General features: G+C 46.0%; 1 protein-coding gene across 1 annotated transcript in view; it reads left to right on the top strand.

The window, feature by feature from the left end:
• LOC144770057 (ATP-binding cassette sub-family A member 10-like) overlaps positions 1–14,884 on the top strand; it is a 1,719,125-nt gene that overhangs the window by 729,909 nt on the left and 974,332 nt on the right. Inside the window, exon 18 of the mRNA XM_078654288.1 lies at positions 9,749–9,868. Within this exon, the coding sequence (XP_078510414.1) occupies positions 9,749–9,868 (120 nt within the window). The remainder of the gene's footprint in view (positions 1–9,748; positions 9,869–14,884) is intronic.

Here is a 14,884-nt window from a genome sequence, read left to right on the forward strand (position 1 = left end):
TTCTCAAACCATAGTATACAACTGATGTGGCTATGCAGCCCAAAACGAAGCTTCTAAATGCATGCCAAAAACTGGGCCAGTCTAAACAGCAGTAAAAGAGGGGCCTAATTTGAGGACTGTACAGAAATAAGATCCTCCCTGGGGCCCCTCTCAAATCCTGTAGTCAGCCTAGGGTCCCACGTGGCAGAGAGCCTGGACAGACTGTCAAATGATCATGATCTGATCATTTAAACATCAAAGATCTGGCAGTGGTATGCACCTTCTCAAATTTCTGTTGTATAAAGGATTGATAAGGGAAGGGTATACTTATCTTTACCCAGAACCAGCTGTTCATTTATACAGTCTCACCTAATCCTGTGTGCCCACTTGATTAATATTTTAAAACAGATACATGAAGAAAAGTGGTCAGTCAAGTCACCCAACATACAGCATACCCACTCTAATTTAGTGAATGTGTGCTACAAAGAAAAAATTGTAAAAAATGAGAAAGTATCTTATGTGCGCACCACCACAGTAGCTACTGGTAGGTTCTCAGCAGCTTGCCCACGTTTTTGTCATCATCGATAACTTTCTCAAACGAAAAAAGAAAATTGTGTCCAGTGAAGGAGAGGTGTAGAGAAAAGACATACAATAGAGACCCCTTGAAAAAATGAGACAGTAGATGTCTCTAATAAAATTGAGCTAGTCACACACACATACTTGTAACTTTTAATCTGATCTGTGAGTCTGCCCAGTATTAAAAACACGGCATGTTGTAAACCACTTCACGGATGGCCAACGTGTTTCATTGCCTGTTATATATTAGCGGCAAATTCGTCAGGGCAACCGAGGTCAGCAATCACCTCTATGGACATCTAGCAATACATCAAGAGTGAATGACAGACACACAAAGAACAATAAAGTTATGATTAGAGAGAAACACCCCCGAATCAAGGCTTCTTTCAGTACAGGTATAAATTAAAAACGGACATGTGGCTGTGATGTAGCAACTAGTCCTTTGTTAAAAATTCATAGGGCCTCATTTATGAGGCCGTGCGTCACTTAGCAGCGTAAAAAATGTGCCTTGTTGCACCATATTTACAAAGTGACGCATCTAGGTAGATGCGTCACTTTGTAAACCCCTGCGCCACATTATACCTACGCCAGGTATAATGTATGCAGGGGGGGGCGTTCCCACGCAAGAAAGGGTCATGGAAGTGACGCAGTAAAATCTATGAGATTTCACTGTGCCACTTCTAGGATGCTGTTGTGTCAATTTCTTACGCCTGCCTCTCAGCAGGCGTAAGACTGACGCAGGCCCTTTCACATGGGGCTTGCCCCATGTGAAAGGACGCATTGCTGAAGTTGCGTCACTTTTGTGACACACTCCAGCAATGCGTCACTTTTGCACCATACAGATAAGTCAGAAATACTGACGTATCTGTAACTCCTTGCGCCATGATGCGTCATAATGTAAATATGACGCATCATTGGTGTCGGAAGGAGAGCGCAGTGAAAAGTGACGCATCGCTGTTTTCACGCAGTGCTGCGTCACTTTTCATAAATGAGGCCCCTAATATTTACCTAGTGAGAGCCATGGGCCCACATACCAGCTCCCACTTAGTCGTAAAGGTGTGTATCGTTTATACTTTCAATCCCTTCACATAGCACAATCGTTGCTTACAAGTTCATCTGTGGAAATAGACATAGCTCATTTAGTATTCCTAAATCGTGCCACTGGAATTAGCACAAACTCGTTTCTGTGGATTCCAACTCAAACTCGACCTCAATTTCACTTGCACGTGTGCCCCGGTGTCTAGCCAACTACTGACTTAAGGCTTGCACACAACCTCATTAGTTCAATTAAAAACAGTATCGCTGGACATCCTTGATGCATCGCGTTATCTGCTTTATATTTCAGCCGTGCCTGAGCCAATGCAAACTGCCTAGGCATGATGACTGCGTAACATGTCACTTACTTCATTATACCCTCATCATCAGCCTTATATTCATTCTCCAAGGCTGCATCGCTCTTAATGCCATCTTCTCAACCAGGCACGGTTCTAGCAGGTGGGCCGGGTGGGCCAGGCCCACCCAAACAGGATCCTTGGCCCTCGCAGTGAGGGCTTGAAGACAGGGGCGCAACGCCTTTGGGATCAAAGGGGCATATTATCAAGGGGGTTTATCTCCGCTTTTTTGGCTTTAAAAGCCAAGAAAGCGGAGATAAAATTATCTCCCTATTACCTAGCTGTCGCTAACACCAGTTAGCGACAGCTAGTAGGAGATAGCGACCATCTTGGGCCCCGCTTTGCATGTCAGTGAAATTTATCACTAATGACATGCAAAGTGGGCGTGCCAAGATGTTAGCGACTGGAAACAGTTGCTAACATCGCTATCTCCTATTACCAACTTTTGGAGATAATCGCGCTAAGCGCGATTATCTCCAAAAGCTAACACCTGCCCCTGAGCAGTTTTTAGCCATGTTATCCAATGGTAGGTGGATAACATAGCTAAGAGCATTAGCTCGGTAATGCATGAATATCGCGGACTTTTCAGCGATATTCATGCATTTCGGCCGATTTTTATCGCTTAGGAGATAAACCTTGATAATAGCAAGGTTCCTAAGCGATAAAAATCGCCGCAGCTCGGCGATAAAAATATTGCCGCTAAGCCAACATAGCGATAATTATCGCTAGTTGTTGGTAATATGCCCCAAAGTGCTTCAACTCTCCCCCTTCGTGTGTGTCAGCCCGGGCCGAGACAGCTTCCCAGGCGCACACACACAGACAGTTTCAGAGATTATTGCAGCCGCACCCGAGTACTTCACAGGTCTTTACAAGACCATACATGTTAACGAGGCTTGTTTATTTTTTCACCCCTTCATCTCTGCATTGCGAAAGGCGACAAATCCTTTCTTTGACAGCAGTAACCTTTGGTAACCTTTGCCTACTGTCCTGCTGCCTTGATATTTCTTTTTCTGTGCAGCACAGGAGAAAAGAAGTTTGTTTATTCCTATTTACCTTTCCTCACCCCTGCAGTGGCTTATCACATAAGGCTGTGACACAAAGTTTGACAAATGGAGTCGGTAAGAGAATAAGTTACTACACTTTTTAAAATCTGCACTGGCAAACAGCAGGATACATACTTCATATGTGCTTCATTTAAACCGTTTTTATCATTATCATGGCTGATGCAGGACAACAATAAGACTACAAAATGCCCAGATAACGCTGGTGATTAATGATCCTGCTGGAGAGCAATCATTTGTCTGTTAGTAGTTTTTAAATGCAGATGAACTGAATTTTATGTGGATAGCTCCAAGGCTTTAAGCGGGATGAAAAAACTTGGGGGGGTCTCTCAAAGGGGCGTGGCCAATGTAATTGAGGACGTGGCTTAAAAACAGTTCGTTAAAAATCTGTGTTTAACAGTGTGGGGCCCGACTTGTATTCTGCTGTTTCTGTAATTGCATCCAGGTATATGATACAACAAGAAAAATCATACCTACAAGTCAGGACAATTGGCTTTGTCAATGGTTGTTAGTTGCATAAGATAAATAACAGCAACTATGGCTTGTATATAATATTGCAAACGCTTCCACTTAAAGCACCGGTGACATCACAACAATGTTGCTGCTCCTGAGTTTCACAAAGAGAAGGGAAATCCAGAGAGAAAATGACTCTCTTTAAAGGATTTCCCTTCCCCTACAACGCTCACCTGGCATGACGTCATGCCGTAACTTTCAACTTGTGAGTAGTGTGAGCAGGGTACACCGATGTGCCTGCTGTCTCGAAAGGACTCTGTCTGGCTCTGTTTTGTGCCCTAGCACTTTTTTCCGGTCTGCAGTGACAGCAGACTGCTGTCACTGCAGTTCGGAAAAACACGGCCTACCTGTAACCAGCGCACAAAACAGAGCTCAATAGAGACCCGTTTCAAGGCCCCCTTAAAAAAACTGCCAGTGCTCAGACCCAGTGAGACCCGGCCCACTTAAAGCCCTGGATAGCTCAGTGGGTTACTGCCTTTGTCACAGAGATCCTTGTGTTACTTGCAGTTCAAAAGTTACAATCCTAACATAGGACAGTAACCAATAAACTGTCATCAAAGAGCTGCATACGAACATGAATGGTATAGTTAGAACTTCACTTTTTTTGTTTTGTGATATAGTTATAACTTCCCCAGTCTTTCATTATTCTAATGTTGCTAACATGAGTATGTTTGGGCAAATATACATTTTTATCAGTAAAGCTGACCCCCATGGAATACTCTTTAAATCCTAAGGTTGTGTTTCCCCAGACCAAACCCTCTTAAAATATCCTGCCCACCAGTATGGATGACATGTGATTCATACACCTTGTAATCCTCATTGGCTTATGTGACATTCCCTATAGACTGATTTACATACTTGTATGATTCATTGCCTCTGTATAATGTGTGCGCGGTGTAAAGTACTGGCACACACTACACTGATATGAGTAGCACTATACAATAAATGAAATTGCTATGAGAGAGGGGCTACGTAAAGATAAGGGGCACTGTTGGAGGATGGCAGTGAAGGAATCCGAGGAGGAGGTAGTGGGAGGGGCTACGGAGAGATGAGGGTGGCAGTGAGGGAATCCGAGGAAGCGGGAGTGGGAGAGGCTATGGAGCGATGAGGGGCACTGGTGGAGGGTGGTAGTGAGGATTCCGAGGAAGAGGTCAATAGAGGGGGCCAATGGGCGGTATGGGGCACTGTTGGTAGGTGGGAGTAAAGGTATTAATGGAGAAAGACGTTATTGGTGCAGCGCCAAAAAAGACTTTCGCATCAGCGCTGAAGCCGGCCTTTCTGTTTTTGTTTAATTAGCAGTCGGGTTATGAGGGCTACTGTGGAACGTACTTTAAAGTGCGTGCTAATTATATTTTCTGCTATGTTCAATGTTTTAAGTTTGAAGGTGATTTTACTACTGTTTTTACCGGGACAAAATTAAAGTGGAGCCCTATGGTGCCTGATATGGGGCTAGGGCCCAAGGTCAGCTGTGTGATAAGGTGCACTGGAGAGGAGTAGTGGATAATCAAGCCTGTAAGGGAGTGAGTGCGTTGCAGAGTCCATGGTCAGGTTTGGGTAGTAATGAAGAGGGATTCTACCCGAAGGCTCGCTCAGAGGGAGAAGTGTCACTTGCCTGATACTCCCACCTCAGAAACCTCCTCTTACATGGAAAAAACACTTTTTGAGAGTGATCACATTTAGAAAGAGATTTGGGAAAGAATGCGTTTTACTGGGCGTTGTAAGACTAAGAAGAGATGAAGGAGGGCCCTGAAGCAGGCCTGCCTAGACATATATGCGTCAAATCAAGCCCGCAGTGGCCCACCAGAATGCACTCTTGGCCCACCCAAATAAAACTTCCTGGAGCGAGCCTGTTCTCAACAGACATACTCTTACCGCTTTACCAAGGATCTCCACGCGGTAATTCAACCCGGCAAGTCACTCGCGAGCAGTTTCCATCCATTTAAACAAGACGCGGTCAGCCTCTATTCACGTCATGGCATTTTTATTGTCACATTACCACCGTTACATGCTCCTTGTCATTACAAAAAAACTTGGGCGCCATCTTTCAATGCCAAACAGTATTATACTGGAAAAATATGTATGTGCACATAGCGCAATCGGACAAAGCCACAATACTTTTCCTTCCAGTCTGTTTTAACCGATCGCAGTCAACTGTTCTAACAATATAACGTGATCAGCATTGCATCCCCACTGTCAAAATAAGGCGTTCGGGCACCATCTTTAAATGCCCCAGTTTACAATATACTGCTATAAACAAATACCTTGAGCTCCCTCGTATTGATTACTGGTGAGAAATAGATATTAACAATGTACGGCCAGTGCAACCCCCTTGTAAACCGATTACACTGTACAGTATGGGGACAATTACGCCATATTTGTCTATTCAGGATTGCACAGAGGTCATGTAAAACATTTCCCCATCATACTCATTTCAACCAGAATGCATACATATTAGCAATGCGACAATGGTATCTTGCGTCCAAAGAACATGTAACCATGGACCAGATATAGGAAGTACACAAGCCCGGGCTGCCGCTGCCCCAAGTATGTTGAAATCAACATATCGACATACCCCGAAACATAATCAAAGATGTGTTTAGAAGTAAACACGTTCAAGGGATGCTACCCCTACATAACAAAACAATGCCTCATCCCTAACATTCATTATGGGTGAGTGGGTGCCCTCCCCCTATATGGGGGTGACCCATTGTCTACTTCATAGCGAAGGAATGTCAATACAGTTTAAAGTATATCTGTCTTTATTGTCAGCAGTGGAGGACAGCTAATGCATACCATGGTTCTTAAGTCATCTCTATGTCACCATTTACTGATCTTATTCCACTCAGTCTGGTCATTATGGCCAATCTGGTCTGCTTTCTTGGAAAATATCCAGCGAGCTTCTTTGGTAGCGAGCATCTTATCCAAGTTACTCGAGTCGCCCACTACCTTCTCTAGCACCACCCATTTCAATGCTCTATGCTTCTGTTGATATTCCCTGTAGTGTTGTACCAAACGTGTGGTCAATTTTCCTGATTTTGATTGTGCTGAGATTCTCCTGCACACGGACCTTATTTTTAAGAGTCGTCAGACCAATGTAATGCAATCCGCATTGGCATGTCAATCTATAAATCACATTTACTGAATTACAGTTACTGAACCTGTTTAGGTGCCACATCCTTCCATTCAGCAACTGCACATTAGTAGTCATTTCTGTTAAATCACATACTGAGCAACAGCCACATGGGTAGTGCCCAGCTGGAATGGAAGTGTTCACAGTGCGCTGTATCAGTCTTGTATGGACATGCCTGTCCTTTAAATTCTGTGCGTGCTTAAATGCAAACCTAGGTTGCGGCATTTGCAACTCTGTGTTGGACAATAACGACCAATGTTTTCTTATGGCATGACGAATTTTTGTGGACAAGGGATCAAAGGTCAGCACAACAGGCAGGCAGTCATTGGATTTTTTGCAGTTTCTTTCTGTGGGCGTATTGTGAGCCATTTTACGAGCTCTAGTAACAATCCTCGGATCTGCCCTCTGAACTAGCTTCTCAGTCAAGCTTTCAGATTGTTATAGATAATCATACGTGGAGGAACAGTTCGTACGATATCTAAGGAACTGGCCCACTGGGAGGTTATCCCTCCGGGCTCTTGGGTGAAATGATTGATAGTGTAGCAACGAGTTCTTATCAGTTGGTTTTTGATGCACGCTTGTGCTAAGCTTGTTGTTAATTACTCCAATGTCCAAATCAAATCAAGATAGGTCACGCTTTCATTGCTTATGTTCCATGTGAACTTCAAGCACTCGTTGCGACCATTCAGCCAGTCCAGAAATTCACAAAACTGGCTTTCCGATCCAGACCACACACACAGAACATCATCAATATACCTCTTCCAGAGGCAAATATGCCTCTGGAAGGGGTTAGATGGATGGTACAAATGATGTTCCTCAAACTGGCCTACATAAATGCAGACCAGACTGGGCGCAAAAATTGTGCCCATAGATGTACCGGATATTTGCAAAAACAGTTTGTTTTTATAACAAAAATAGTTACGAGTCAAGGCTAACTCAACACATTGCATCACAAAGGACTGTGGAGTATCGTAAAACCACTCCTGAGCCCCAAGAGCGTGAGCTGCTGCCACCAACATCGCCTCTTGGGATATGCTAGTATACAAAGACTCGATGTCAATTCTAACTAAGAACTGCTGTAAAGGGTCAAAATCCATGTCTTCAATAGTATTCAAAATATCAGTGGTGTCCTAGACATAGGAGGGTTGCTTTAACACCGACTCTCTTAAAAAGAAGTCCGCAAACTGCGACAATGGTACTAAAACTGAGGAGATCCCCGATCTATCGGGCACCCAGGCGGTGGGCGTTGGGCCTTATGAATTTTAGGCAGAATGTAAAACGCCGGTGTTCTGGGTTTTGCATTAATCAAAAAATCTGCTGTTTACTGTTTATCCACTTTTTCTCTTTCGCTTGTAAAACCATGGCTGTGATTATGCTTAAAAGTTCATCTGCCGGGGCTGTAGGGAGAGGTTGATAAGTTTCCTTTCTTGTAATAACCTCATCACCTCAGCTTCGTAATCACATGTATTCATTAAGACCACAGCCCCGCCTTTGTCGGTGGACTTTATGGTTAGAGAGGCATTGTCTGATCAGGCCATTAATTTGACTGATTGCCGGCCAGGAAGGCAGGGAATCTCTGTTTAATTTATTGTTTCTGTGCCCCCTGCCTGGCAATAAGTGTTCGACCTAGACTGTAGGCAGTGTCATGCTGCTGCTTATGTGTGGGTGACAATATACTGTGCGCGAGACAGTGTCAGTCCTAGAGTGGTACTCATAATTACTCTTAAATTATGACAATATCACACGTAATAAATCTGAAACCCCGGCAGCTATGGGTATGGGGTGGATTTAAGACGACATAGCCCTGGTATTGGGTATGCCTACATATAATTTCATTGGCCACCAGCTTCCAAGCAGAGCGTTGGGTACCGGCACTTACTCTTTTATAAATAAAGCACTGCAATCCTCCTTTCGTAGAATCAATTTTGTCACTTTGCTAGGGTTTTGATTGCTTTGTGTCTCCTCTTTGGCTCAGGTGTGACTGGAGTTTTACAGGTATGATGTTTTTGCTTCACTAGAGCCACCTATTTAAAGGTATGTTTTAGACAAAAGGTTTCTTTCTTCAACTACCCAGTGAATTGTTCAATATCTGTTTCAGGCAATTAGGAAAAAACAGTGGCAGCTGCTGGCAATAAAAAGTGGCAGGGCAGCCTTGGGGGGTAAAGGGGTTAATATATATATATTTTTTCATTCTCTGATGCTGCTGGCCGTCTCGGTACTCCTCTGTTTCCTGCCCCCCGCAGTCCCTTGGACACCATCAGAGACTCCCCATCCAATCCCTATGGTGCTCTCATACATCATGAAAGCAGCACAGGGATTGGCCTGAGTGGGCTGGTTTAACATTCGCTCATGCACAGGGAGTTTGTGCCATTTCTCCCCCCCGGCTATGGAATACAGCTGGGTTGGAGAAACATAACTGCGCGTGTCTTTTTGGACGGCCCAAGATGGGCAGCGAAATTGACATGCCCACTTATGAATGCACTCCACTCCACTCCTCCTCCCATCCATGGGCCAGCCCATCCCTCCCTGCACACGTTTGGCACAGCAAGTAGCTGAAAAATAAAAGGCTACTGAAATATTTTATTTTTCAGCAGCAGGCTTTGACAGAGTGGGGCAATGCTCCTCTGCCATTGCGGAGGAACCGTCAATGGACAAAAGTAACCACAAAACCTTATTTAGTTAAGTTTCCCCTTTTAATGGTGACAATTGTAGGGGTGGTACCAAGGAGTGATGGAAGTTACCAGAATTTGTATCAATTGCCAAATGAGACCTGCCTGCAAATCTTCACCCCCTGGCATGTGTAGTACCTCTTCATCTTACTTATTTCATATTATTTGGGAATGACTACCTACACCCTAGTGTTGTAGATGCATCAATGCTACATGTTAGTGCTATTTGAGGTCTTCGGTGCAGACACAAAATAAAGCCTGGCATTAATTTGTGAGGTCTGCAACTTTATTCAGGCCTATTTCAACCATTATATCCTGTTATATATCTAACTGTTTGGCAAGTTACTCATGAAAAAGGCTTCTATTTTAGGAAGAATTCAGATATTCAATCTGTAATTTTCATTTAAAGGCTCATTTTCTTTCTTGCAGACCTTTTTTCTGATCTCGACATTCGTACAGGCCAGAACACTACAACCTATGGGGTTTCCATGACAACTTTGGAAGATGTTTTCTTAAAATTGGAGGGAGACCAAGCTATTGAACAAACAGGTAACAGTGGTGGAAGCAATGCGATTTCATGAATGAGGTGACCTATGGTATGATGCGCAGCAATTAAAATAATATGATACTGCTACACATAGCAGGATAAATCGTTGCTGATTGACCCATCCTACGTTAGACGGGTGACCATCACTGTGATGAGGCGGACCTATGGTAGATGGACACCTAGATGTGGATGGGCAATTGGCATTTGTAAGCTAGAAGTATAAGTATTCAGACATTTGACTCATTTTCTCTTTTAAATAGTGAGTACATGATCTGTTTACGTCAATACCATGTTTGCAGACCCAAAGTGTTACAATTTGGGCTTTGGCTGTAATTGGACATCTCTATACCTGTAATCACATTACTGAGTGTCGATTAGACACGTCAGAAAAATACATTAAAAATGCATGCATTTTAAAAATATTATATTGATCAGGAATGAGACTGACTGATGATAACAAAAGAATATTTGAATCGGGTGCTCCTTGGCAAGTGCCCTCTACTATTCTAAGATTAACGGTGTCTAATCGCTGTTGGGTTTGTGTTACTGTTCACACATAAGATGCCAGTATATTTTTGTTGGAAAAACCATTATCAGGCTATGTCAGAAAGAGGCTGCACTATCTAGGCAGGAGAATAAACATTGGAAAACAAGATTTGAAGACTAACCTCTGTTTGTCTATAGTAGCTTGATCTGAAGAGCGAGTTTAGCCTGTGAGTGCGGATGGCCTCTGAGCAGTTCATACTAAAGTTTCCATGATTTTCTGCAAAGTGGCTTAGTTCCAACTCTGTCGAGATTGTTTGTGGTAAAAAATATCCAGTGACCCTTTCGCTACAGCTGCACATCTCCTCTCTCAAGCAAACTCTCCTAAGGCTGGCCCTGGCCTAGTTATTTATTTTTTTTTTTTTTTGAAAATCTGTTTATTAGCATAGTAGGTAAAGCAGTCACAGAATTTCCAGTCCCGGAGGGAAACAGGGTAATACATACATAGGGTTGCTCAGAACATATAATTGCATAGTTGTCTCGATTTTACATTTTGTTGGTGACAAGAACCGTCACATTATAGACAAACCCCGGTCAAAGCTATCCCTCCCCCCACCCTCAACAAACCCACCCGACACTCTTACAAAAACATGTGATTGAGCAATGATTAGACTGGGGCACGTACGGTAGTACAACATATTGCTCCATCCGCCTGTACACATAGATGGAACGAGACTATTACAGTGATGGTGATTGTGATTGGGGGGGCCCCACGCACCTCTCCATAGCGCACCACAGTCAGTGACAGTGTATGTCAGTCCGGCTAAGGACACATTTATCTTACATTCGGAGAGGCACCTGCATCCTCGTCCCCTCCGTCGTCCCCAGCTTCAAACATACCTAATATGGTAAACCAGTCCAGTGAGATTGGCGTTTTCCTCAGGCCTCTGTATTCCTCCCGCTGCAGTGCATCTCCCTCTGCCTTGCCCCACCTCACCACTTCTGCCCTCCACAGTTCAGGGTTGGGAGGTCTGGGTGACTTCCACCTAATCGTGATGGCACGCTTCGCCAGCAACAGGGCCAGGTCCGAGAAACGTGCCGCCACGGTTCTGGTGCGTTGTGAGGGCCCCAACCACAGTAACGTGCATTCCAGTGTAGGAGATCGGGATAGGGCGCCCGCTGTCTGGAGCGATGCATGGACCGTGGTCCAGTAGTATCCTAGTTTGGGGCATTGCCAAAGCATGTGTATTAGTGTTGCGTCCTCGGTGTCAAATCGGGGGCAATTACTTTTCGCATCAGGAAACATCATATGTATGCGGCGTGGGGTCAGGTAGGCTCTGTGTAGGAGCATCAATTGGATGAACTTAAACTTGGGGTTCCTAGCTACTTTTTTGGGAAACTGAAGGATACGTTCCCACTCTCTATCCCTCAGGGGCCTACCAATGTCCCCCTCCCAGGTTGCCCGGAGTGGCGACAGGTCGAAAGCCCTCCCCTTCTTAATACTAGCAGTGAGCCACCTTGTCAGGTGGGCGCCCGTGCCCATCAGGTAGTGCATTGTGATGAGAGGATTTGCAGCCGGCTCTCGGCCCCTAGGGGACCACTTGTGTGTGATATAGTGGCGAAGGCCAGAGTGTAGGAGGAAGGTGCCTCCAGGGACTCCATGGGTAGTTCTAAAGTCTGCAAAGGACAATAGGTGCTCTTCCGCGAACAGGTCACCTACGTGTGACACTGCCGCGTCATGCCATTGTTCCAGCGAGTCCGCCGATAGAGTCCCCGTGGCCAGCGGGATACCCAAGAGCGGGAACGTGGGTGCATAGGACGACCCAGGGGACGTATACTTTAATGCCTTTCGCCAGTAAGTTATCGCCAGTTTGAGGAGAGGCGGGGCATCCCTTGGTATAACCGAGTTGGGCAAAAGTAACGTGTGTATTCTCCCCAATGCATGCTCCCTATCCGTCATATTGATCTCCTGAAGATTGCGGCCCGCTACCCAGAAGGCCAGCCATTGTAGTTGACACGCATAGTTGTAGGCTCTAAAATCAGGCAAACCCATACCACCGGCGTCAGAGGGGAGCTGCAGCTTGGACAGACCTATACGCCTGCGACCGTGCCCCCACACAAGTTCGGTGAGTAGAGTGTCTAGGGTCTTAAAGGTAGTTGCCGGGATCAGGTGTGGCAAGTTAGTGAAGTTGTAGAGAAGGCGGGGGAGCATCACCATCTTGGATATCGCCACTCTGCCGGGTATAGAAAGTGGTAGTGTGAGCCAAAATTGTACCTGCGATCTCAGTGCTCTGATGGCCCTCCCAAGGTTACCGTCTAGCATCTTGTCGGCTTCCCTGTAGATCTGCATCCCCAGATATCTGAAGGTGGTTTCAGCTATCTGGAACTCGAGGGGGGCGAAGGGTAGTGGAGTAGCCAGACCAGCTGCTGCAAATGTAAATCCATATGATTTGGATTCGCTTATGGTCAGGCCTGAGATCGACCTAAAGTCCTCAAAGACCTGGGCAACAGGGCTCAAGTCGCCCCTCAAGTCCCGGAAATATAAGATAATATCATCCGCGTAAGCGGACACTATATGTGCCGTCCCATGTCGTAGAATGCCATATCGGGGGGCCATTTGGCGGAGCCTACAGAGCATCGGCTCAAGGGCAAGGACGAAGAGGAGGGGGGAAAGTGGGCAGCCTTGTCTGGTGCCCCGTGCTATAGCTATAGGGGCTGATATATGGCCTGAGGTGCGCACTCTAGCTGTGGGGGCGGTGTACAGCAACCTGACCCAAGCGAGGAATTCGGGTGGAATCCCAAATTTCGATAGTGTGTCGAACATATAGTCCCATCTAAGGGAATCAAATGCTTGTTTCAAGTCTAGGGATATGCAGCCTTCGGAGCTCGTGTCCTCACGGTCACCGAGCATGAGCTGGGCTAATCGCCTGAGGTTCATGGCTGTATTGCGGCCAGGAACAAAACCACATTGGTCCGAGTGGACCAGCTGAGGTACGTATTGCACGAGCCTCGATGCTAGCACCTTGCTCAATATCTTGGAGTCATTATTGAGAAGGGACAGGGGTCTATAGTCAGCCATCTGAAGCCCTTCTTTAGTAGGTTTCAAAAGGGACGTGATTAATGCCTGCATTGACGATTGCGGTAGGGTGGCTGTCCGCAGAGCTTCTAAGTAGAGAGCGTGTAACCGTGGGGCTAATAGGTCTATGTATGTTGCATAAAAGTCGGCTGGTAGGCCATCTGTTCCAGGGGCCTTGCCCTTTGGAAGGGCGCGTATTGCCTGTCTGATTTCAGTTATAGTAATGGTGCGCTTAAGGTCTTTGATTTGCCCGTCTGTAAGTCGAGGCAGGGCTAAGTCCCTCGTGAAGGCCTCGAATGCAACCTCGGGAAGGGGCTGTGGGGGGCTGTACAGCGTTGTGTAGTATTCCTTGAACGCCGTGTTGATCCCAACCTGGGTGGTGGTTGGGTTGCCTACTTGGTCCAAGATCCTCAAAATGGGGTGGTTCACTGGGGAGTCCCGTAAGAGGCGGGCTAGGAGGGGGCCAGCTCTGTCCGCCTGTGTATGCTGCCTGTTCGTGTATTCTCTATAGTCTAGGAGCCTCAGGTCTTCCAGTAGCTCCGCGTGTCGAATGTGAGCCTCCTGTAGTGGTGTGAAGGGTGCATTTGTGCCGGCAGCCTCATTCTCAAGGGAAGCTAGGGAGCCCTCCACCTCCTTAAGTTGATTAATTATCTCCCGTTTCCTGCCCATTCCAGCGGTCATGGCTGCCCCCCTAAGACAGACCTTAAATGCATCCCATTCCACTTGACGGGTGCTGGCCGTGAATACCGAGTCTTCAAGGAGATCTGGAGACAGTCTCCAAGTGGGGATGGGGGCTAGACGCCTGCCCCACTGCCAGATGAGTTCTACAGAGCTGTGATCGGACAGAGTTTTCCCCATGTGTTGGGCCTGGGTAATTGTATCTGCTACGGAACGGGAACAGAAAATGTGGTCAATTCTGGTATGAAGCTGGTGTGGTGGGGAGAAAAAAGTATATTCCCTTTCTTGTGAATGTGTACTGCGCCATGCATCAGTCAGGTCCCAGCCCTCAGCCCACCTAGTAAGAGCATCCGCTTGTTTCCTACTCTCAGTCGCCTGTAAAGGGGGATGTGACCTATCCAGCATAACATCAAGCACAGCGTTGAAATCACCCCCAATAAACCAACGATGATCAGCCCATTCCACCAGCACCCCGTTCACTGTTAACAAGAACTCCGATTGATTAGAGTTCGGTGAGTAAACACATCCAAATACAACAGCATCCCCGTCTAACAGCCCCCGCACAAATACATATCGGCCCTCTTTATCGATTCTATGCTCTAACATTTGAAAGGGGACAGAGCCGCGGAACCAAATCGCTGCCCCCCTTGAGAACGCAGAATAGGATGTGGCAAATAGCTGTCCCCTCCATTTCTTGCGCAGCTTCACAGCTTCAGCAGCGTTCAAATGTGTCTCTTGCAGACATGCAATGTGGGTCCCCCTGCGAGTAAGCTGGGCCAAT

The sequence above is a fragment of the Lissotriton helveticus genome, chromosome 7, assembly GCF_964261635.1.
Source record: "Lissotriton helveticus chromosome 7, aLisHel1.1, whole genome shotgun sequence".
Taxonomy (NCBI): Eukaryota; Metazoa; Chordata; class Amphibia; order Caudata; family Salamandridae; genus Lissotriton; species Lissotriton helveticus.